Here is a 25,844-nt window from a genome sequence, read left to right as displayed (position 1 = left end):
ACTGAAGAGTTGTCACTGCTCACAAGCAACGTGGATTGCTCAAAATTTTGGAGGACTTGGCAGAGGTCCAACATGTTGGCCCAATCGGATCCACAGAAGCTTGGCAGCTGTCCGGATGCGCCTCGGTACTGCGCCGTCATGTACTGGACCACTGCACTCTTCTGCTCGCAAAAGCGGGCTAGCATGTGCAGCGTAGAATTCCAGCGCGTAGGGACATCACACAGCAAGCGATGGTGGGGGAGATTGAAGCGCTCCTGCATCTTGGCGAGTGCCCCCGAAGCAGTACTGGAATTTCTACAATGTTTGGCCACTTGTCGCACCTTCAACGGAAGATCGGCCACGCCTGGGTATGTCCTCAGGAACCGCTGAACTACTAGGTTCATCACGTGCGCCAGGCAAGGGATGTGTGTCAGCTTAGCCAACCTTAAAGCTCGAATGAGATTACTCCCATTATCACACACAACCATGCCCGGTTTCAGGTCCAGCGGTGCCAGCCACAAATCCGTCTGTTCTTTTATTCCCCTCCAAATTTCCTCCCCTGTGTGCTGCTTATCCCCAAGGCAGATCAGCTTCAGCAACGCTTGCTGACGCATGCCAACAGCTGTGCTGCACTGCTTCTACGATCCTACTGCTGCTGGGTTAGCGTTTCCGGATGAGGTACAGCTTTGAGATGCGTTGGAGGAGAAGGAGTCAGAGAGGTAGGTGCTGCTGTTGTTATCCAGTGGGAGGGATGGCGGTGCAGCTGTTTGCGGCGTGGGCAACACCCGCGCCGTAGCAGGTGAAGAATCGCTGCCAGGCTCCACAAGGTTCACCCAGTGCGCGGTAAGGGAGATGTATCGACCCTGGCCGAACGCACTCGTCCAGGTGTCAGTGGTGAGGTGAACATTGCAGGCAACGGCATTCTTCAAGCTTCGGGTTATTTTGCTGACCACGTGCTCATGCAACTCAGGCACTGCAGAGCGCGCAAAGTGGTAGCGGCTGGGAACCACGTAACGTGGGATGGCCACTGACATCATGCCCTTGAAGCTGTTTGTCTCCACCACTTGATATGGCAGCATTTCGCAGGCCAGAAGCTTGGCTATGCTGGCTGTTAGTGCCACGGCCCGGGGGTCATTTGCTGGCAATTTCCTCTTGCGCTCAAACATCTCCGAGACAGACAACTGAACCGTAGGGCTGCACACTGAAGGGCTGTTGGTTGTTGTGTTTGATGAAGACTGGGAGACCTCAAGAGCACTATTCCAGGAAGTGACAGTGTCAGCGTCGTCTGATGTTTGTGAATGTTGTTGTGAACCACGCAATGGCTGGGCTACTGCTGCTGCTAAGGAGGGTCTGGTGGTGAGTCTGGTGACCCCAAGGGAGGCAGTGTTGCTGGTACCCTGTCCTGCCGCGTTTGCCCACAGAGTGGGATGTTTGGATACCATGTGGCGGGTCATGCTGGTGGTGGAGAGGTTGTTAATATTTTTCCCCCTGCTCAGGCGGGTCTTGCACACCTTGCAAATCACCATGGTACCATCCTCACTGCAGTCTTCAAAGTAAGGCCAGACTTTGGAGCACCTGCCTTGCTGGCGATTTCTGTTTGCGCCTCTTTTGCGTCTCACTTGAACTTCCACGCTTGTGGTGCCTGAAATTTCGCGCCGCCTACCTTGTGGCACAAGGCGAACTCGTGCAGCAGTGGGTTCTTCAACAGACTCATCTGTGCTGCTACGACGGCGATGTTCTCCTTCACATACAAAATCTGGGTCTGTGTCCACATTGTCCAACCCCTCCTCTTCCATCTCCTCAAACTCGTCATATGTGATTGTGGGCCGCCGCCGTGGAGTAGAGCTCCCCAGAACAACCTCTGCGCAGCTCACTCCAACGTCGTCTTCCAGATCTTCTCGGCCGACCTCCTGCAATTGAAACCCCTCCTGCCCAACTTGCTCTGGGATTTGGGTTTCAAAGTCCTCGGACTCGCCTTGCATTTCAGTGCGCGGTGTATTTCCCACAGTAAATGGTTGTGAATCTGGGCACAACATTTCTGGCTGTTCCATTGACCTTTGAAAGGTGGAAGTTTGTTGGGCTGGGAATAGCTCTTGCGAATACCCCATTGTGTCCTGAGGAAATTCTTCGGACTGGTTATTTGGCAGTTGTGTGCGTGGTGTCGCTGCCGGTTGTGTCAGCTTTGTGCCCACTGGCTCCTTGTAACTGGCTGAGGACTCGGACCTCGTGCGTGATGTGCTGGTGCTGCTTAACCCACTGCTGGACGCTTGAGAGGTCATCCAATTAATTATCTGGTCCTGTTCTTTTGGATTTGTGAGGGTTGATTTCCTGGACAACATGGGCGGTATTGAGTGGGTTTTCTTCGGTGCTCCACTGTGGCCTGTACGTGAACCGTCAGGGGAAACAGCTCTTCCCTTGCCCCTCCCTCTTTCACAGGATTTCTTCTTCATTTCACTTATCCTTAAAGAACACGCTGACTGGCAGCAGTACAGTGGCAGTACAGAAATGCTATATAGTGGTGGGTGAGCGGTGTACTACTATTCCCAGCAGCGACACAGAGCACAATGCTATACAGTGGTGGGTGAGCGGTGTACTACTATTCCCAGCAGCGACACAGAGCACAATGCTATACAGTGGTGGGTGAGCGGTGTACTACTATTCCCAGCAGCGACACAGAGCACAATGCTATACAGTGGTGGGTGAGCGGTGTACTACTGTTCCCAGCAGCGACACAGAGCACAATGCTATACAGTGGTGGGTGAGCGGTGTACTACTATTCCCAGCAGCGACACAGAGCACAATGCTATACAGTGGTGGGTGAGCGGTGTACTACTGTTCCCAGCAGCGACACAGAGCACAATGCTATACAGTGGTGGGTGAGCGGTGTACTACTATTCCCAGCAGCGACACAGAGCACAATGCTATACAGTGGTGGGTGAGCGGTGTACTACTGTTCCCAGCAGCGACACAGAGCACAATGCTATACAGTGGTGGGTGAGCGGTGTACTACTATTCCCAGCAGCGACACAGAGCACAATGCTATACAGTGGTGGGTGAGCGGTGTACTACTATTCCCAGCAGCGACACAGAGCACAATGCTATACAGTGGTGGGTGAGCGGTGTACTACTGTTCCCAGCAGCGACACAGAGCACAATGCTATACAGTGGTGGGTGAGCGGTGTACTACTGTTCCCAGCAGCGACACAGAGCACAATGCTATACAGTGGTGGGTGAGCGGTGTACTACTGTTCCCAGCAGCGAACACAGAGCACAATGCTATACAGTGGTGGGTGAGCGGTGTGCTACTATTCCCAGCAGCGACACAGAGCACAATGCTATACAGTGGTGGGTGAGCGGTGTACTACTATTCCCAGGCGCGACACAGAGCACAATGCTATACAGTGGTGGGTGAGCGGTGTACTACTATTCCCAGCAGCGACACAGAGCACAATGCTATACAGTGGCGGGTGAGCGGTGTACTACTGTTCCCAGCAGAGACACAGAGTGGCAGTAAACACAATGCTATACAGTGGTGGGTGAGCGGTGTACACAGAGTGGCAGTAAACACAATGCTATATAGTGTGGGTGAGCGGTGTACTACTGTTCCCAGCAGTGACACAATGACAGGGGGGACCCTGGCTAGCCTGGCTGGAGAGAGAACTACCCTGCCTGCCTACCCAAAGCTAAACCCACAGACAAATGGCGGAGAAATTACGTGGATCGGGTATTTATTTACCCGAACCACGTGACCCGTTCGGCCAATCAGAGCGCGTTCGGGTCCGAACCACGTGACCCGTTCGGCCAATCACAGCGCTAGCCGAACGTTCGGGGAACGTTTGGCCATGCGCTCTTAGTTCGGCCATATGGCCGAACGGTTTGGCCGAACACCATCAGGTGTTCGGTCGAACTCGAACATCACCCGAACAGGGTGATGTTCTGCAGAACCCGAACAGTGGCGAACACTGTTCGCCCAACACTAGTTATAGGGCACATAACGTGCCCCTAACGCAATGCCTGGTGCTCTCTGATGTGGACGTCGGAGTGAGCCGCGTTGTGCAGCTCACTCTGGCGTCCGTGATGCCATGATGCGTACTCTTGGACGCATGCGGCATCACGTGGTCCCGCCCGGCCAATCGCCGCACAGAGCGGCCGCTCCAGGAAGTAAACACTGCACGTCACTGAGTGCAGTGAATATTAATTAGCCATGTGCCCGGCCGCTCTCCCCTCCTTCCCAACATGACTGAGCATGTGCAAACAGTCTAACGCAGCTTAGCCGCGGAGAACGCACAGCATGCAGCACTTTGCTGCGTTACAATGTAACGCAACATGGGCAGTGTGAACAGCCCACTTGTGTTACATTGCTATGTGCTGGGGGAGCGTAACAGGCTGCACTAACGTGCGCCTGTAACGTCCCTGTGTGCAAGAAGCCTTAGTGTTACCCTGCGGTAACAAAGGGTATCGCAACGCAATAAAAACGCCCTAGCGTGAAAGGGGCCTCAAGAACAACAGACATATCTGTAAAGAAAATGGAATGGCTGGGCTCAGCCAGCAAGAACCTGCTGATTATTTATAAACTAGGAGGTGTAAATTCCTTATGAATATGAATATTTAGTAATCTTTAAAAGCAGATGATTAACAGAGTGAAACAGATATTGAACTATGAGTTGTAATACAAGATGTAACTAGTATATACCATTCTTTTATTTAAAACATCCAGGAGTTTTCTTTAAGTAGAATTGTGCCTCTTCCTGTGAAATTGCTAATTTTATTGCCTCTCTGTCATTGGCGAAAGCCGCTGCTTGGGATTTAATTGGTCATAGCTATTTTTTCTTATCATTTTAGGAGATGGCAGCATCAGATTGGTCAGTGGAGGAGATGCCTGTCAAGGACGAGTAGAAATCTTCTACAAGGGAAAATGGGGAACAGTATGTGATGATGACTGGGGAATGAAGGATGCAATGGTTGTATGTAGACAGATTAACTGTGGCCAAGCTCTAGACTACAAAACCAATGCTTATTTTGGATATGGAACTGGTTTAATACTACTGGATAATGTGAACTGTGATGGATCAGAGCCCTACTTATCAGCTTGCTATAGTCTTGGCTGGGGGATACACAACTGTGGCCATCATGAAGATGCTGGAATCATTTGTGCTGGTAATTAAAAAATAATAATTTTGTACTTTGCAACACAGCACACTTCAGTACATACACAAAACATGGATTCTGATTGCAGTCACATGGCTTTTCATCAAACACGTTGCAGAAGTTTGACCACACCAGTGGGAGTGGAGCATTAAGGGGTAGTGATCAGTAGGCAGATTTCTGTAGCCAAATCTGCAGTTTCAAAGTCCCCCATTTTTTTAAACACTGCAATATTCACCATGGGGGCTGTATGGTGAAAATACCAGTTGCCTGCGGTGTACTGTTCACTTTTATATGCAGCGCACATCCCATAAGATGCTGTCCACTCAATGGCACCATTGACTGAAGTTTGACTAGACTTTCTGCATGCTTGTTCCAGGTGTGTAATCCAGACACTACTGATGTATGAAAGATCAGCAGGATGCTAGGCAACTAGTAATGTTTAAAAGGAAACAAATATGACAGCCTCCATATCCCTCTCACTTCAGGTGTCCTTTAAATCTAACACATATACAGGTAGCTGCTGCCACCAGTTTTGGTTTGAAATAAACTGAATCACTTAAAGTGAACCTAAAGTGAACTAAAAAAAATGAGATTAACTCACCTGGGGCTTCCCTCAGCCCCCTGCAGACGATTGGTGCCCTCGCAGCCCCGCTCAGATGCTTCTGCACCCGCCGGCGACGACTTCCGGTTTCGTCGTCACCGGCCGACAGGCATGGGAACGTGAGTGATTGTTCGCGTTCCCAGCCTGTATATCGCCCCCTATGCTGCTATTGCGACCTCCTGGCCGCAATAGCAGCATAGGGGGCGATATACAGGCTGGGAACGCGAACAATCACTCGCGTTCCCATGCCTGTCGGCCGGTGACGGCGAAACCGGAAGTCGTCGCCGGCGGGTGCAGAAGCATCTGAGCGGGGCTGCGAGGGCACCGATCGTCTGCCGGGGGCTGAGGGAAGCCCCAGGTGAGTTAATCTCATTTTTTTAGTTCACTTTAGGTTCACTTTAAGCAAAGGCTGAATTTCTTGAAAGGCTACACACCTGGGCCTAGGGTGGCAATTGCCCAAGGGATTAGCTGGGCATGGAAAAGGGGTTGTTGCATATGGAAGAGGAGACTTCAAATGGAAAGCAACGCATGGAGGAGGGGACCTGCTACCCAAAGTAGCTGTACATGAAAGAGAGAGGCTGCTCTACAAACAGTACATGTTACACATGGAACATGGAATTGGAGTGTGACTGTTGCATAATGAAGAGGAGTCTCAAGAACATTGGCCTAGGGCAGAAAAAGTATAAATCTGGCCCGGAACAGTCACAAGATATGATGATCTGATAGTTGTGTTACTTTAAACCACACTTGAAGTGAGAGGGATGTAGAGGGTGACATATGTATTTCATTTTAAACAATGTGAACTGCCTGGCTGTTGATCCTCTGCCTCTAATACTCCTAGCCATAAATCCTGAACAAGCATGCAGATCAGGTGCTCTGACTGAAGTCTGTTTGGGTTAGCTGCATGCTTGTTTCAGGTGTGTGACACTATTGCAGCTAAAAGAGATCAGCAGGACTGCCAGGCATCTGGTATTGTTTAGCAGGAAATAAATATGGCAGCCTCCATATGCCTGTCCTTTTAGATTCCCTTTAAGATTTCAGGAAAATTGCAGGTGCCATTGGGTTCAGCACCCATTTCCCCCACAGAGACTAAGCTGACTTTCATCATCATCATGTTATGCACCTACCAGAGTGGGTCGTGTTGAAGGGCATACGGTATATTCCATGTTGTTCATGGAGATGATTATGATGTGTTGTAATTAGTGCACAATGTCAACCTTATTCATACCTCGCAACTTTTTGAGATGAGAAAGAGGGACACTTAAGCCACACCCCTGATCACGCCCCCGTCACACCCCTAAACACGCATACCATAAAGATTGCATAAGAAAAATATGTTGTTTTATAATTCAAACCACTCCGGTCTTTTATATCCTGGTTCATTTTCCTTCATATTAACATTTTACAATTAGTAATATATCAATTTAAAGGATGGGAATAAAGTCAAACAAACACATTTTTTAGTAGAGAAATATATACAGTATATTTAAATAGAGGGACAAAGTCCTGAAAAAGGGACAAATGAGGAGGAAAGAGGGACAGAGGGACAGGGCTCCCAAAGAGGGACTGTCCCTCCAAAAGAGGGACAGTTGGGAGCTATGCTTATTTTATTTCCTCTCAATCACATAAGCATCACTCTGTAACAAACGTTGGAGAGGCAGCTGCAGTGAACAGCGCTACCACCGCAGCTGCCTCCAGCTCTCTGCCTAGCAATCTGTCCGTGCCTCGGGCGTCTAGCACGCCGAGGACAGGTCTGTCAGCTGCACATAAAGTCGCATTGTCGCGTGCGCGCGCACAGACAGGACATTTATGCGGGGAGGAGGCGCGTCAGCTGACCGGCCGGTCGGCTGACGTCAGAGGAGACGCTCGCCGCTCCTCATTGGCTGATAGAAGGGGGCGTGCCGGAGGGGTCTCCTCTGCTTTATAAGCCTAGTGGAATCACTCGCAACTTGTCTGCTGTTGCGAATACTTTGTGTTAGCACTCAGACCTTAGATAGTTCCGGTGTGCTTTGATCCGGGAGAAAACCGGGGATTTCACACAAGATAGGAGTTGTTTGATAGCTATAAAGATAACTTCATTACTGTGTTATTATCTGTGTATGACTCTGGCTCCTTCTGACTACTCTTCCGCTCAGTGATTCTGTACCTCTGTCCATCTGATCTTGCTGCCAACTCTGCCTGCTTAAACCTTCCTGTCTCTGCCTTCCGATTTTGTACTGCATCTGTCTGTCTGTTGCCAACTTGATTAGTCTGACCACTCTACTCTCACCAGAGGGCCCTTGACTCTGGTGAGGGGTTCTGTACTGTTAGTACCCACCAGCTCCTCTGGTGAGGTATAGCTATACCTATCAGTACTACTGTTGCACCAATCACTATACTTGCTATTAGCTATCACATCAGCTGTCTGGTATACTTGTATTATTGGTGATTCTGCAGATCACCATATAATCAGGTATATATCTGTATTATAGGTGATACTGCAGATCACCTAATAATCAGAACTCTGTTCTTGCTGACACATATCGTTACACACTCTAATTGGTATACTGTAATTTGAGGCACATCACTCTTCCCCAGAGGGTATCTTTCGTCAGTGAACTGATTACTTTTGTGCAAAGTCTCAGCTGGTAGTTCATTTCCTGGTGAAATACAGGAGTGTACTTAGAGCATTAGCTGTTTATAGAAGTATATCCTCATCATACCAAAACACTATCATTTATTCATGCACAATATACTTTTGAGGAACAAGTTACAATAACAATCAGTCATAAGTATTACTCCAAGATGCATAGATGTGTACAAAAAACATTGTCTATGTGTGTCTTTAATAAAAGGATTTTGTAAGTAACGGGAGAGTGAACTACTGCATGTGATGTGACAGTCTCTTTTTATGTCTGCCCATCTCATAAATAATAGCTGCACACTTGTCCTACTTTTTCAAATCAGAACTCCAGGCAGACAGTTACAATCTCCACTGAAATACATCGTTGTAACTGCCTGAGATCTGTAACACTCTTCGGCCTGTACTGTTTTAAAGGTACCACTGCCTTACTTTCCTTCAATACTGCAAATGGCCCATACACACACACAAGACCAAAGTCGCACCGCGACATGGCCGACGTTGACAGACACATCACTAGACTGCCGGCTAGTGACGTGTTCTGTGGTATATAGGGGGAGGAGAGTGGAGAGACGATAGAGCAGCGCATGAGTGATGTCAACTGGGAGTCGGGTGAGTGGGGAGAACAAGGCTCTCGACCATAGCTTGGCTGAAGCAATCCTGCAGGAAGGATCACTGGCCGAGCGGTCAAGAGGGGTCAGGAGCTACCGTACACAAGCTGGATCCTTGGCATGTGTGCCTAAGTTAATGACCTGCTGAATTGAGAGAGAAAGAACAGACACCACACCAATATTGGTGTCTTCTAATTTCTTCCAACACGCTACTTTTGTTTAGCCAATGTTGTATGGACAATTATGGTCAGATCTGCCTGATTGAAAATTGTTTGAATGGTGACTGATTCCTACACCCTATTGCACTCTCAATCTCAGAGGATTCCAGAAAAACTTCATTGAGCATAAGTTGGACTACAAGCATTGTACCACTTGATGCAGTGCAATAATATGAGGGTTTGGTTACCTGCAGCTCCTCCCCATTTGCACAGAGATTTTCCAGTGTGTCCCATCACAGTGTGTCCCATCACACTTTTTTTTTGGTAACAATCTATATGTTGAAAAGAAATGAGTAGTACAGAAACGTTTGTTAAACAAAGAGAAAGCGGATAGCCGACATGTGCAACATGTCCAAAGTACAATTACTCCTAATATAACAAAAAAATGCTAGCATTATGCAAGCAAGTATCAGTCTTATGAGTGCCAGTCAAAGCTTAGTATAAGTCCACAGAAAGAGACAAAGTATTGGTGGTAGGCCAAACCTAAATCTGAAACTCAATACGTAAACTATCAAATCAGGAGAAAAGTTGTTAATTTAAGCATAGGTGCACTACTCCTAATAAACCAAAAAAGCAAAGTTTTGAAGAAAGACTTCCGTTAAATTATCAAAAGAAGAATATACAAAAATAGCAACCATGGTGACAGCCTCACCCATCAGGAAAAAAACAGTAACTGAAAGAATAATATATTTAGAACTCTTATCAGAAAAGCCATTACACTTTTTTTCAATCAATAAACTCTTTAGAAAGTGCACCAATCAGGTATGTTGGGGCTCCAGGTCAAAGTTATCAGCTGGAAAAAAAAAATTGTATGCCTAGAATGACAACACTGGGAAGTGCAATAGAACCTGGCAAGGTTTTGGTGGCACTTTTTGTCCCTGTTCTTCTGTTAAGGTTATTAAACTGATACAGAGAGATGCATGTTCTGGAAATATGTAAAAGTCAACTAGAGTGAAAGTTTGTAATTCTGCTACTCCTATAGTCATGCATGTAATACCAGCACAAAGATCCTCATCTTCAGGGGCCTAACTAGAAATCACTGGGAAACCCCCCTGCAAAACTTTGGATGCCCCCCCCCCCCCCCCCCCAAAAAAAAAAAAAAAAACACTGAGATTGGAAAGGCAGGCCAGGCAGGATATTTACAAAACAAAACATACTTACAGTATAGGTAGCCAGATATAGGTTCTCCCAGTATAGGTAGCCTGGTATCAGTGCCCCCCCCCCCCGTATAGGTAGCATGGTATAGGTGCCTCCTGTATACAGTCTGGTATATGTCAATAACTCCCTACTAACTTGTGTCTAACACAACAATTCAATAATTTATACACATGACCCAGAGACCAAACATCATGTATCAAAAATCATGTATTTTACAAAAAATGCAATAACAACACACAGATTTTACACTCTTGATCCCCGAGTATTGAACCACCCCGTAAAAACTAGAAGGAAAATACCCTGGAGCTCCTGGCAACAGAATCATACTGCAATGAGGCACTAACGTTCCTCCAAATGGGAGCAACTCAGCCTATTCATGTCGTGCATGTAGCCTGCAATAAGTGGCTACAATAAGCCTGTTCCATGTCAGATTCTCATATGCTTTCCGGCTAAATGGACAAAAAAGTGAGCAGCAAAGTCCCAGGGTTACTAATCACATTCAACTGCAGTGCTGCATTAAATGGATTGAAAATTCAGTTACCTTTTAATGCTTTGTGCCGAAATTTTGCATGCAAAAAATGCACCTGGCCAGGGATGACTCACAAGTCCTTCTGTGATAAGTGACATAAAAATACGTAGCATCCACTCACCGTAATGGAGCCCTCTCCCTTATGGGTGCACAGGGAGCGGGCTCCATTACGGTGAGCCGATGCTACATGTGCCCCCAGTATAGGTAGCCTGGTACCCCCAATATAGGTAGGTGTAGGTGCCTCCAGTATAGGTAGCCAGGTATAGGTGTTCCCAGTATAGGTTGCCAGGTTTAGGTGCCCTGCTCCTGCCCCTAAAAACGGCCCTGGGCTGGTCCCATTTACACTGAGTAAACAGTGACTAAATAAAATATAAATTAATATTGTTAAAAAACAATTTTATTCATTGTTATTTTCACGACAGTTCCTCTTTAAGCATACATGATCTATTTTATTATAACCTAGGGTTTGGAATATCAACAACACCCCCAAACATTACTCCGATAATTCAAGATACTGCAGAGTCACTTACAGACACAGCAACAGGTAAAACAGATTCGGTTTCTAACCTCTTTCATTTTTAGTTATAGCATGCACAGCATTCATTCTGTTTGTATTTTCCTTTAAGTTACATGGGGTGGAGACCAACCTTCTCCTGAGACAGATTTGTTTACAACAGCCGACATCCAGCTCTGGAGAAAGAGTAAGTTGACTTAAAGGTACATAACATTAGGAAAAGAAGCTATAATATAAATCACCACAATTTTTTCTTGCATGACATATTCAGTGACACTTCAATAGTAAAGTAGGGGGAAGACACCCTACTCCATCTAGTTCTACCGCATCTTCCTGTGCCCTTAGCAGAGTGAGATTCTTTAATTACTCAGTGGCAAATGTTTCCTTGTATACCTTAAAATTAGGAAAAACTTAGGGGAGGTGGGTTCCTTTCTCTTTTCTGTCTTTTCTGCTAACACTGACTGGGGAAATTCTAGAGAGTACTCATTACTAGAATATTCAACTAAAGGTGGCCACTAGTGATCCAATCTTTTTCATCCAATTGTACCAAATCTATGTAGTATAAGGGTAAATTGAGTGAATATACTGAATGGATAATTCAGACAGTCTCTTATATTACATAGAAATGGTAAGATAGGATGAAAAAGGTTGGATCATTAGTGGTCACCATTAGGGTGGCCTGAGCAGTCCTAGGGCTTGATTCACAAAGCGGTGCTAACCTAGTTAGCACGCCTAAAGACTTTTGGGTGTGATAAGCATTGCACTAAGTAGGTTAGCACCGCTTTGAGGGAAAACGCAAACTTTTGCGCGCGCAAAGTCCGGTGCGCACGAAATGTTGCATAGGGTTTAATGGCATTGCGCGCGTAAACTTTGCGTAAAACTTAACGTAAAACTTTACGCGCAAAAGTTTGCGTGCGAGTTTATTTTATCACGCCTAAACTGAGTTTAGGCGTGATAATGGGCTTTTCACCAGCGTGCTAACAGTAAGCACCGCTTTGTGTATCAAGCCCCTAGAGTTCCTAAAACATAGTTAAACCCTTTCCAAAACAACTTTATGAGGTAAGTGAGAAACTATGCCCACTTGGTGACATAGTTTGGTAGACCACCTTACCACATTTCTGGGGGTGGTCTGGTTTTAAAAGTCCTCTAATCTTTTAGGAAAAAAGAGAAGTTTTTATGTGCCAATTACTGCTTAATTAAATCCACCGGTTCATTGGACATTTTTCGATCTCTGGCGGCTCATTCACTTTTGGATTGTAATAGGATGGGACATCAAGAACAAGACCATGATCACCTATTTCACAACGTGTAATCCTGACAAAGTTACTGGTTGTAATGACTTCCTGGTGTGGCGTAGTGGAATCACGCTCATAGGGTTCCACTATTGTAGTACTGTGCCAATCACCAGCAATCAGCAGGCACCCAGTCCTTGCAATTTGCAGTGCTGCTGGGACAGTGATAATAGGAATAGTATGAGGCAGTTGGGCTAATCTTATGTAAACTCCCAAGACTGCTAGAAGAAGGAAGGACCCATGAGCCCATCCAAACCAGAGCTGGCGGCCCATGGATTTAGATGATTACCTTTCCTGTAAAGATGCAGAGGACGCCTGTAATGAAGTTGCTGTGTGTATTTTTAGGCCAAGAACTGGTCTTTGAAACATTAAGTAGACACTTGAGAACATGGATTTTGAAACGGACAATAATAGACAGTATACAAATGAAAGTTTGGTTTGTTTGCACTTGACACAAACATTTATTTACAATCTTGGTATTTGTGTAGCTGAGTATAGCTGTGGGATACAGATTTCTCAGGACTGATACAAATTTCTATATAAAAAGTAAATAAAAAATAGGTAGAAAATGTGGAGAGTTAAGGAATGGAATGGGGAAGATACAAAATTGTATATAGACAAGACAGATGATCCTCTTTTTCTTATGACTGTTTCAGACAGAACATTTAGGTATGGAATGCATAATGGACTTTATATGCAGTTTTTATTTTTTCCACTAGGTGGCAGTATAAGACTAGTGAATGGAAACAGCAGCTGCCAAGGAAGAGTGGAGGTTCTCTACCAGAACTCTTGGGGAACTGTATGTGATGATGACTGGGATTACAACAATGCACAAGTGGTCTGCAAGCAAATGGGTTGTGGCCCTGCAATTGTAGCTACAACCCTTAGTTATTTTGGATATGGCAATGGACCTATCCTCCTAGACAACGTAGATTGTGTTGGAACAGAGAAGGATATAGTTGACTGCTTTCACCTAGGCTGGGGTCAGCATAACTGTGGCCACCATGAGGATGCTGGTGTTATATGTCAAGGTGAATATATACTTATGAATATGATGCTCAAATAGTAACTTAATTTGCCTCAGCAAATAACTATTCACAGTTTTCATTAAAGTGCTATATTTTGACTTCAGACAATGTCACATTGCTAGCGACGTGCTCCCAACCCGGCACTGCCGATTAGGCAAAATCTTCCATCTGCCGTGAACTACTGAATTAATTGAGTTCAGCCAAAAATTGATCGAAAAAATCAAGTAGCGTATGGCCACCTTTAATTTATCAGCCCTTTCAGAGACTTGTTATAAAAACATGCTTGTGCATGAAGTTAAAATAATGTGGCTAATCTTTATCTGTGGCAGAAGGGTATTTTGACTGTAATTCTACTTTCAGCTAGGTACACAGTTGAGATATTCCTTTGCTAAATCAATCAGGAAAGATTATTTTGGATGAAATGTTGTACACATACCCTGATGTTGCTGACCTCTTCTTCAGTGATTCACCAAAATAGATCGCCTTGCCCAATGTCTTTGTTTTGTACTACGGGATCATCAAGAAAGTTCCTGCGGTTTGGTGTCACTGTCATGTCTGTCCCCTCCCTTGTCCATATAGCAGCACATGGTGCTCAGCCTGGGTCCAGCAGCATGCTTGTACAGTGCTTATTACTGCTGCCCAGAAAGATGTATAAAGATTGGTTGTGGCAACAAATAAATAAAGTTTGTACCAGGCTTTACTGGGAGTCTGTAATTATTTAATTTACCACTGCCAACACACCTGACACTTGCATGTTTCAGCCATGCATTGCCAGCACTCTAAAATACAAGAAAGAGGACCCCGGAAGTTTTATTTCCCAAGCTGCATTTTCCAAAGCCACTTCCCCATTTCAGTCTTGTAAAATAATTTTCTCAAAACAGTTAACTTGGACACCGTTGACAATATGTTAAAACGTGCATCCCATAGACTATAATGTATTATCACAGGGCCGGGAGGGGATTTGGCTGCAAGTGGGTCCGAATAAATATCGAGGTTAGGGTGCCAGTGCCCGTTAATTAGCATATTCAGCAGTAAAGGGGGTGGTTGTCTCAGCGCAGATTGTGACAGGGGTTGGTAAGCTGGTGTTAGGCATTGATATTGGTGGATATGGCAGTGAGGGGGAGGGGGATTAGGGTTAGGCGTCCCGGGGAGCAGGTGATGTGTCAGTTAGGGTTAGGTACTGATGGAGGGGTTGGTTGGGCTTATCGAATAGCATTCTTTGCTTTCATACCAACAACAAACTGCAAACATCATGCATCAAAAACTTATTTCCATGCATTTGAAGAAAAGTTATGAGGAGTAAGGAGGGGAACTAGGGAGGTGTGTGTGTGTGTGTGTGTGTGTGTGTGTGTGTGTGTGTGTGTGTATGAGAGTAAGACGTGTGTGAGTGTGTGTGTGTGTGTGTGCGCGCGCGCGTATGTGCGTGTGTGTATGTGTGTGTGCGCATGTGTGTTTGCACACGCTCACAAGCACGCATGCACAATTTGTAAAACGCCTTTCTAATTTGCAGTTAATAATCATTAAACTATATAATTTTTACAGGTGCGAAGGAATCTGAGCTGTTTTCTAAGGATAGCAGGTTTGAAGTGACAACTGAGTCTGTTACACCTCCTAAAGATGGTAAGTGTCTTCTATACCTTTTCTCGACAAATTATTTGCAATTCTGAAACCACTGGCTCATACATAATCTTATTGGCATTGATGCTATATTGAAAATGTTTCATAATGCAGTGAAAAGGTGGCACATAGAACCTTTGTATTGTTTTTAACAAGAGCACGTTTGCACCACAAGAGCATGCTTGCACTAATAAGCAAATGAGAAAAGTAGTATTTCTCTCTACATATTCAATGAGCAATATGCTTTGTGCTTTCAATGCCCTGCTGACAACATTGATCCCTACACTGCAGCGTGAAACATGGGCAACAGCCAACAGTTACACCACAAAGTCCTGATAGCAACCTAAAATTCTAAACAACATAAACCTGTAACCTCCACCTGATTTCCACCCTTAAAGAGAACCCGAGGCCGATATAAGAAAACGTAATAAGACACAGAGGCCTGTCCTGTATACAATGACATGCCTCTGTGTCATTCTGGACAAGCCCCAGTCCCCTCTGTGCTCTGCTGATCACCAGTTGCACGTGACACAGCCTTTTTCTGCAGTCTCAAACAAATTTGCTCTCAGAATTGATCACATATTCAAGATTCAAGCACTTTTTAGTCAACTAAAAGCTGTTTTTCAGTCTGTGTTAGGACTGATTACATTGAAAGCAAAGTCTTTTAGACAGATTCCATCAAAATGACCAAGTATGGCCTGGTGCACACCGATTTTTGTAGTGTTTTTCAAACCGCTTCCGCCTGTGAAAACGCTTGGCTAATGTATTTCAATGGGATGGTGCACACCAGCGGTTTGAGATTTTTAGCAAACCACAAACGTTGGTCCTGCAGCACTTTTGCAGTTTGCAGAAGCATTTCTGCCTCAATGTAAAGTATAGGAAAAGCGCAAACCGCTCTGGAAAACGCTCGATCAGAGCGGTTTTCCAGGCGTTTTTGTTACAGAAGCTGTTCAGTAACAGCTTTACTGTAACAATATTTGTAATCTGCTACACAGAACGCTCCAAAAAATGCTAGGCATGTTTAGAAAACGTCTCTAAACATGCCTAGAATCGCTCTGAAATCTGCTCCAAAAACCTCTAGCATTTTGCGGATCTGCTAGCGGTTTTGGTGTGCACTGGGCTTATGGGCCATATCCTATTCAAGGTGATAAGTAGCTTGCAGATGCGAGCTACTTATCACCTTGCCATCGCGCGAGGATTACCGGCAAATCCTATTGCCCATATCCTTCGCGCGATGGCCGACCGTTAAGGAGCATTACTCAGGCGAAAGCCTGAGCGATGCTCCCTATTACCGGGCGATGGGGAGTGAGGTTTACGCTGTGGTGCTGTCCATCAGCACCACGGCCTCACTCCCCACACATGCGCACTCGCCCGACGAACATCGCCGACATTTTCCGCCGCAGCATCTGGGGGTCTCCTTTATTAAGGAGACCCCCAGAGCTCCTCGTCGGGTCGCCACACACTGTAGAAGCCCCCCATGTAGCTGCACCGGCACCCCTGCATACATACCGCCGCAGATCACCCGATGCCTCTCGCCGCAAAATCTGTCGTGTAATTACAGTGTATCTGACACTGTAATTACTGTGCGCATAGAAGGAGCCCTGGCAAAGCATCTTTGAATCTGCAGCCTGGGCACCCCATTGGTCCGCTGTGTGAGCCATTTTATTGGTTCAGACAGCGGACCAATGGGGAGCCCAGGCTGCAGATTCAAAGATGCTTTGCCCGGGCTCCTTCTATGCGCACAGTAATTACAGTGTCAGATACACTGTAATTACACGACGGATTTTGCGGCGAGAGGCGTCGGGTTATCTGCGGCGGTATGTATGCAGGGGTGCCGGTACAGCTACATGGGGGGCTTCTACAGTGTGCGTCGATCCGACGGGGAGCTCTGGGGGTCTCCTTATTAAAGGAGACCCCCAGATGCTGTGGCAGCGACGTGCGTTAGCCAGTTTAGACCTGCTTTTTGCAGGTCTAAGCTAACGCTCATGTTTGCCGGGAAGTATCGCTTCCCGGAGGCATGATAAGGGTATTTGGATAACGTGTTAAGAACTCGCTGGGCGATTATATCGCCCAAGCGAGTTCTTTTCCACCTGGGGGGTCTAAAGTTTTATAAGATTAGGCGATGCTCCCATCGCCTAAGTTAAGAACTTGCCAGTGCTTAGCACTGGCGAGTTCATCAATAGAATATGGCCCTATGTCTTTAATTGATGAAGACCAGCCATGAATGTCCTAGATTAATACACATGATTAAAGAGGATAGCAGTTTGTCTTATATCATGTACTGACATAAAGGAAGAAGGCCTATACGCGCCATTGCTTATCAACTTAATCATCATCATTTTGTAGGTGAAATTAAATTTAAAAAAAACGATTTCTCAATTCCAGTCCTAACATGCCCCAACACATTTTATTTTAGAATTTAAATCTGGAAATGTAATTCCTGAGCTAGCAACACTGATTAAAGGGCAACATTTTAGTACAAAGCAGGCGCGGACTGGCCCGGGGGGTGGGTTGAGTTTTCCCCCCGGGCCGCTGCCTCCTCACTAGTGATGGGCGAACAGTGTTCGCCACTGTTCGGGTTCGCCCGGATTTTGGCCTGTTCGGGTTCGGTTCAGGACCCCCCGAACACCTCATGGTGTTCGGGAGGGTGCTCGGCCATGCTGCCCGAACCCGAACAGGCCTTCTGTGTTCGGCCGAACACAGCCGTGTCCAGCCAAACAAAGCCCCCTATAGGGTCCCAGCATAAAGGGAGAGCATGCCCCGAGCGCGCGGGGGGGGGGGGGGGTCGGAAATGCCCCCCACCCCTCCCCGCTAAGCTCTCCCTTCTGCTGGACGCTATAAAATTACATTGAAGTCCCCCAAAGTACCTGGCAGGAGGAGGGCAGGAAGCGGGCAGCCAGAGATCACAGGCGCTAGTACCATTTGGTACTTCCGCCCTCTCTCTGACCCACTTCCTGTTTACATTTGTAAGTCGCGTCAAGAGAGAGCAGAAGTACCGCGTCATCTACATGATGACACGTACCCTCGTACGCGTCATCGCGGTACTTCTGCTCTCTCTTGACGCGACTTACAAATGTAAACAGGAAGTGCGTCAGAGAGAGGGTGGAAGTGCCAGATGGTACTAGCGCCTGTGATCTCCGGCTGCCTGCTTCCTACCCTCTTCCTGCCAGGTACTTTGGGGGACTTCAATGTAATTTTATAGGGTCCAGCAGAAGGGAGAGCTTAGCGGGGAGGGGTGGGGGGCATTTCCGACCCCCTCCCCCCGGGCTCGGGGCATGCTCTCCCTTTATGCTGGGACCCTATAGGGGGCCCCAAAGGGACATGTTCGGGTTGGGTTCGGGGTTCGGCCCGAACATGCCCGAATATCGGGGGCATGTTCGGCCGAACCACCCCGAACCCGAACATCTGGATGTTCGCCCAACACTACTCCTCACACATCCAGGGCTAGTCAGCAATATCTCAGCAATATCTGACACTGATAGAGAGATTTGGCAGTGGAGCACTCTATCGCAGTCTTTAGGAAATTCACCAAGGTATTCACAGGCACAACATTAGCCTGTATAATGAAGTTTGTTTAAAATACTTAAAGTGAACCAGAAATGGAAATAAACTAATGAGAACAATTGAATCTGTCCTTCTACTCCTAAAAATGACTCTTTTAGATATCTCAAGGTTTTATTTTATGTATAAAAATTTACAAAGCAGATTTAGTGTTTCATAGTCTCTGCTCAATTGTAGTGTCTCAAGAGTCCCAGAGTGAAAATCCATGAACTATTGACCTGTTTATCTTTTCCCCTCACAGTAAAAAGCCCAGGTATCTGCTTAGGAAAGTGTTTTATAGCTGTAAATTGTTATCAGTGAGCCGAGTGAGTCTAGACTGGAGAAAAACTGTCAGTTCCATAGCGAATTATAAACGCTTTCAGGCAGGGACAAAAGAAAAAGGAGCACAGTGTAAGTGTCTGTATGCTTGCCACTGTATATACACATGTCTATCTTACTATGTCACATGTCATCTCTGGTACACTTTAAAGAGACTCTGTAACATTAAAAAGTGTCCCTGGGGGGTACTTACCTCAGGAGGGGGAAGCCTCTGGATCCTAATGAGGCTTCCCCATCCTCCTTCATCCCACGGTGGTCTTGCTGTGCCCCTCGTAAGCCACAGCCAACAATTTGTCAGGCTGTGGCTGACTGTGGGGCAGGTGCAATAGTGCCTGCAATATTTACCTTATCCGGCTCCAGCACAGGCGCAGTTGCAGCTTTCGGCCTCGGAATCAGGCGGAAATAGCCGATCCCAGTTGAGTCCACTCTACTGCTCAGGTGCAAGTCGCCTGCGCAGTAGAGTGGAGCCGATTGGGAACAGCTAGTTCAGCCTGATTTTGAGTCTAGAGCCACTACTGTGCCTGTGCTGGAGCCGGGTAAGGTAAATATTGCAGGCGGTACTGCACCTGCACCACAGCTAGCCACAGCCTGGCTAGAAGATAAATATTTACATGGCCGCTGTTTGGAGCGGCCAAGTGAGACCACCGTGGGACGGAGCAGGATGGGCGAAGCCTCGATAGGATCCAAAGGCTTCACCCTCCCGAAGTAAGTACCCCCAGGGGCACTTTTTAAAGTTACAGATTCTCTTGAAAAAAATAAAATGTATACAAATTACTTACTTGATAAGGTTTTTTCCTCCCCCAGAGAAAGTGGATTTACCTATAAATCATCTGGGCAGGAAGAATGTAATCTTGAGTTCATAAGCTGTTGGGAGCACTTGAGAAGTGGGATTAGGAAACACTGCTCTGTACTTTATAAAGTAAATATAATCAGAATATATCTTTACTCTGTTTTACTAGGATCTATCCGTTTAGTGAATGGAAGTCATAGATGTGAAGGTCGTCTGGAAATATTTTTCCTCTTGCAGTGGGGAACTGTTTGCGATGATGCGTGGGACATGAAGGCTGCAAAAGTTGTGTGCCGATCTATAGGCTGTGGAGCTGCTCTGGAAGCCTGTGGAGAAGCATGGTACGGACAAGGAAATGGCATTATATTTCTTGACAATGTTAAATGTCAAGGCAATGAAAGTTCCCTAACGCAGTGCTCTTACATCAGGTGGAACGTTCACAACTGTGATCATTCTGAGGATGCTGGCGTGAAGTGTGGTCTTGTATGAACAATGCATTGCTGGAGGGATGTTAAAGAGGAACTGTAACCAAGAATTGAACTTCATCCCAAACCAGTAGCTGATACCCTCTTTCCCACAAGAAATCTTTACCTTTTCTCAAATAGACCATCAGGGGGGGGTTTATGCCTGATATTATGTTGAAACCCCTCCCACAGTGTGATATAAGGACCTAGGCACTTATGGACCTCAGGAACTGTTTCCAACTACCAAGCAATGATGATCTCCCTCTGTGCATATGTATATCTATAAAAAAAACTTTTAGCCTATCACATTGCTATGGGGTGTGGTTATAGATAATGCCAGTTGGTGCTGTCTGTTTATTTCATGTCTGCCAGTAGTAAAGATGATTATGTGCAGGCTGATTGTGGATCAAACAATATGAACAAATTACATGGTGTATATCAATCATTTCTTGGTCTCTCTTCTATTTCTTACTTTTCACTTTGCAATTTATTGATTTATTTTTTCCCCTTTTCACTAACCGTTTTCTTTAAACTAGTGTAAATGTATATGTGCTGTAAATAATTTTGTACCTTTGTAATTTTGCACTTTAATAACCATTTTTTTTAAAGAATATTCATACATTGTGTAAACCATAACAAAGTCTCATCATGAAAATGTTTATCCAAGCTCTACAAATGCATATAATAAACCTAACATTTTAGCTACTGGCCTTGATGCACTTAAACTTTCTTATTTCTCTTTGCTTGTAGTATTTGAATAGTACGTTTTTAGAGCAGATAAGCTGACCTTAATTAAATAATAACTAATACTATGTTTCTTACTTTTACTAATTTTAGTGTTTATTAAATGCTGGAAAAGTGAGATAAAGATAAAAAATAAACTCTCAAGAAAAGTTTAATGCATCAGGGTTTATGTGAGTATTTTTCATTGTGAACTGAAGTTGTGTTCATTTCAAACATTCAGCTATTTTTTTTTAAAATAAGAACTAATCCTACCTGTGGTTGTGTGTTAGAAGCATTATTTCATTTTATCTAGAATGAATAATATTCCTCTAGTAAACCAACTCCCAGACTTTTTTTGTGGTGTGGTGTATAGGCCTAATAGATAATGTTATGCATAATATATAACAGACCACCTTTTTTCATATCTATACAGCCAAACAGAATGCAGCAGTTTAAAATTGCTGATTAATTAATATAGGTCTTCAATGCAAATTAATTTTTATATGCTAAATTGAATGTATTTTTTTTTCACTTTTGTTTATTTATTAGGTTTGAGATTAACAAATAGATTTTTAAAATGTTTATTTTATTTTTTAATGAGGAAATTGTTACAACTGGTATTTGTTTGTTCCATTTGCTGTATTAACTTGCGAGCTTTGTAAGTGCCAAAAGGGTTCTTGGTTTACTGCTGACTGGAACTATAAGTCCGTCGTAGTGAGCAATTAGTCACCAACTTCTATAATACTAGACCTGCTTCTTGTTTAAATAAAGAAAGACAGTTTTCTCACTTACAAAATTTGCTAGTGAATCCAGCAGGTAGAGTTTTGAAAAGTTAAATATTAATTTGTTATATGTTTATATTCTTCTTATCAAATAGTAAAAAAATAAAATAATTTCTACTACTATATATATATATATATATATATATATATATATATATATATATATATATATATATATATATATATAGTATAAATGACTATATAAAACATGCTATATATTCCCTTTAAACTATCATAAGTGAAATAAATTATACAATATGTAATAGTATAACACCAATGTCTAAAAATGATGATGGTGATCATGTTTTTTTCGTCAAATATAAACTTAAATTGTATATATTTTGTGTTATATTACAGATCACACTCCCTGGAGCGAATTTATTATAATATTAAATAGATGTGTATACAAAACTTGTTTAATATAAATTTAAGTAGTTCAGGAATGTTTGTAAATTCCCATACTACATCCTGTGAATCCTTGTGTTCCAGCCCAGTGACCACCAATTATTTATTGCAGCAGAGGCCTGGTTTTTGGTAGCCACTCCCATCCCCAGATGAACTGTTTTCCCAATTTCTAATTGAGAATCACTTCCATTTCAGCCATGGCAGCTATCATACCTATTTAAACGCTGCAAGAAGGTCACTTGTGGCCTAGGTCATTTGGAGCCATTTAATTCCTAAGTGCCATTTATTACAAAGTGCTTTGCAACAACTTACCAAGAATTTACCAAGAATTCACCCAGGAATTCAAACAGGATTCAACAGCCACAGGACTCTGCTGGAAACAACTACTCTGCATCCAGAACTGCCTCCAATGCTGTTGCTCAAAATGCTACTGCTGGACATATGTTGCACAACCAAGTAGACTCTTTATACACACAGGTTTGCTTGCACTAACTGCATACTCATATAAACTGTTTAGGGGTTGGAAATTTCCTGCTGATAATTATTGACACATACCATATTTACTGCAATTTTTCTTATGTTCTGCCTTTCTGCAAATATCTACAAGTTGCATTGCAACATGCATCCACCCAGTGTACCACACTCCATATTCATTTCACCTGCTCTGCTTTCCTCACCTTATTCAGCTTCACATGAACTGTTAGCTCTCTTAAAATCTCTCTCTCCCTCCAGCAACTCAAAAACCTCACAAACATTTAAATCTCATTCACATCTGCTTATTCTCTCTCTCCTCTTACTTGCAGCTGGTGATATATATTACCTAACCCTGGGCCACAGCCTGCTGACCTGCTTCATACACCTTACAGCCCTCTGTCCACAAATAATGTAAACATCCATCCTCGCCCCAACCTTATTTCCATCCATCCCACCCACAAACACATGCTCCCCCTACCCTGTGGTCTCTGGAATGCCAGATCCGTCCGCAATAAACTTACAGCGGTCCACCACCTCTTCCTCTCCAAATCCTTCACCATCCTAGCACTCACTGAGACATGGCTCACCCCCTCTGACTCTGCCGCAGAGGCTGCCCTCTCCTACGGGGGACTTCGCCTCAGTCACACCCCCAGACCAGTCAACAGGCCAGGGGGAGGGGTGGGTCTGCTCCTCTCCCCATCCTGCACATTCCGTGTCCTCACTCCACCTTCCTCCTTACAATTCACATCATTTGAGGCCCACACTATCCGCCTCTACAATCCCCTCCCAGCCATTGTTGCAGTCTTATACCACCCTCCGGGCTCCACACGACAATTTCTCGACAACCTTGCCTCCTGGCTCCCACACATCCTCTCCTCTGACCTCCCCACCATCATCCTCGGGGTTTTCAATATCACCATCGATAAACCCAAGAACTCTGTTGTGACCCGGCTACTCACCATAGCCAACTCACATGGCCTAGTACAACACACCAACGCCCCCACTCACACTGCACGTCACACTCTCGACCTTATATTCACTAAATCCACCACCATTGCAGACCTCGACATCGCATCATTTCCACCCTCAGACCATTACCTTCTCACCTTCAACCTCCTCACGGAAGGCACCTCCAAACTACCCGCCCACCCACCTGGTCGATGGCAGCGAGACCTACGCAAGCTCAACCCTGGCGTCCTTGCTGACTCCCTCCATGCCCTCTCCTCCACTCTCCCCACCAAACCTGTCCTAATCTTGCTGCAGCTCAGTATCATCAAACTCTCTCATCAGCCCTAGAGAAAGCTGCTCCGCCAATATTCCGCCGCAACTGACCCCCTAACCCCCAGCCCTGGTGCACTACCCATACTCACAACCTCCAGAGGGAAACGCGTGCCAATGAACGAAAATGGAGGAAAACTCGACTAAACCAGGATTTCCTACAGTACAAGACTAACCTGCTGCAGTTCCACACTGCCCTTGCTCATGCGAAGCAGGAATACTCTACCAAGCTCATCGGAGCACAAGCTTGCAATCCCTGGCATCTTTTTGGCACCTTCAACTCCCTGCTTAAACCCCCCCCCCTCCCCCACCTTCCGTTTCCTCCCTCTCCGCCACAGATTTAGCCACCCACTTCACCACAAAATAGTCTCCATCCGTCAGGAAATATCCAATCTTTAATCTTCACCTTCCACCCGCTCACAACCAACTCCTCCTCCACCCTATCCTCCCCTCACATCCTTCACTCCTACCACCATTGAGGAAGTCAACAACCTACTGCAGACTTCCCATACCACTACCTCCCCCCTTGACCCTATCCCTTCTGATCTACTTCAGCCTCACTTCACGGATTTGGCCCCACTACCCTGTTTAACCTCTCCCTATCCACAGGCATCTTCCCCTCAGGCTTCAAGCAGGCCTCAGTACTGCCCCTGCTCAAGAAACCCTCCCTCGACCCCTCGCTACCCTCCAACTACCGCCCAATCTCCCTCCTCCCCTTTGCCTCAAAACTCCTTGAGCATCTGGTTCACAAACGCCTGACCCAGTACCTCAATGCCAACTCACTACTAGACCCACTGCAATCTGGATTTCGGCCTGCCCACTCAACCGAAACAGCTCTCACCAAAGTGGTCAATGACCTTGCCTTAGCTAAAGCTGAAGGTAAATACTCCATTCTCCTCCTCCTTGACCTTTCAGCAGCTTTTGATACAGTAGATCATCCCCTACTCCTCTAGTCCCTCCAGTCCATGGGCATTCATGATCTCGCCCTGACCTGGCTTTCATCCTACCTCTCCAACCGCTCCTTCACGACCTCCTTCAATGAGTCCACCCCCAACCACCTCTCAGTGGGAGTCCCCCAAAGCTCAGGCCATGGCCCCCTACTGTTCTCCCTATACACATCCTCTATTGGCAAGGTTATCTCCTCCATGGGTTTTAACTATCATCTGTATGCAGATGACACCCAAATCTACCTCCACACCCCTGACATATCCACCACTACCATGGACAAGGTCTCCTCCTGCCTATCTGCCATCTCCTCCTGGATGTCCGCTAGGTTCCTGGAACTAAATCTAGACAAAATGGAATTTATGATCTTCCCACCCCTTTCATCCCTGGACCACCCAGATGTGCAGGTCACTGTTAACCACACTACCATGCGCCCTACCTCTCAAGCCCGCTGTCTTGGTGTCACCCTGGACTCCGCACTCTCCTTCACTCCCCACATCCAAAACCTCACAAAGTCCTGCAACTTCCACCTTCGTAACATCTGTAAGATTCGCCCTTTCCTGACCTCTGCCACCACCAAACTCCTCATCCATGCCCTCATAATTTCCCGCCTCGACTACTGCAATGCCCTTCTGTCCGGTCTCCCTATGACCTGAATAGCCCCACTGCAGTCAATCATGAATGCGGCAGCCAGAATTATCCACTCCTCCCATCGCTCCACCAGGGCGGCTCCCCTCCGTGAATCCCTCCACTGGCTTCCTATCCAGTCCAGAATCAGATTCAAGATATTGT

At 45.6% G+C, this 25,844-nt stretch overlaps 1 protein-coding gene across 5 annotated transcripts in view; it reads left to right on the top strand.

Moving 5' to 3' along the window:
- The window catches only part of SSC4D (scavenger receptor cysteine rich family member with 4 domains), a 198,904-nt gene extending 177,911 nt beyond the window's left edge, over window positions 1-20,993 (top strand). For 4 of the 5 annotated variants that reach the window (XM_068268679.1, XM_068268680.1, XM_068268682.1 and 1 more), the window contains 6 exons: window positions 4,822-5,136; window positions 11,328-11,408; window positions 11,491-11,565; window positions 13,390-13,701; window positions 15,241-15,318; window positions 20,154-20,992. In XM_068268679.1, the coding sequence (XP_068124780.1) occupies window positions 4,822-5,136; window positions 11,328-11,408; window positions 11,491-11,565; window positions 13,390-13,701; window positions 15,241-15,318; window positions 20,154-20,470 (1,178 nt within the window). In that variant the 3' untranslated portion in view covers window positions 20,471-20,992. Of the gene's footprint in view, window positions 1-4,821; window positions 5,137-11,327; window positions 11,409-11,490; window positions 11,566-13,389; window positions 13,702-15,240; window positions 15,319-20,153 lie in introns of all 5 variants that reach the window. The other variant, XM_068268683.1, reaches the window with a different exon arrangement.
- The last annotated feature ends 4,851 nt before the right edge of the window (window positions 20,994-25,844 follow it).

Source organism: Hyperolius riggenbachi, chromosome 2 (genome assembly GCF_040937935.1).
Source record: "Hyperolius riggenbachi isolate aHypRig1 chromosome 2, aHypRig1.pri, whole genome shotgun sequence".
In the NCBI taxonomy this organism is placed as follows: Eukaryota; Metazoa; Chordata; class Amphibia; order Anura; family Hyperoliidae; genus Hyperolius; species Hyperolius riggenbachi.
This window is presented reverse-complemented; position numbering and strand designations above follow the sequence as displayed.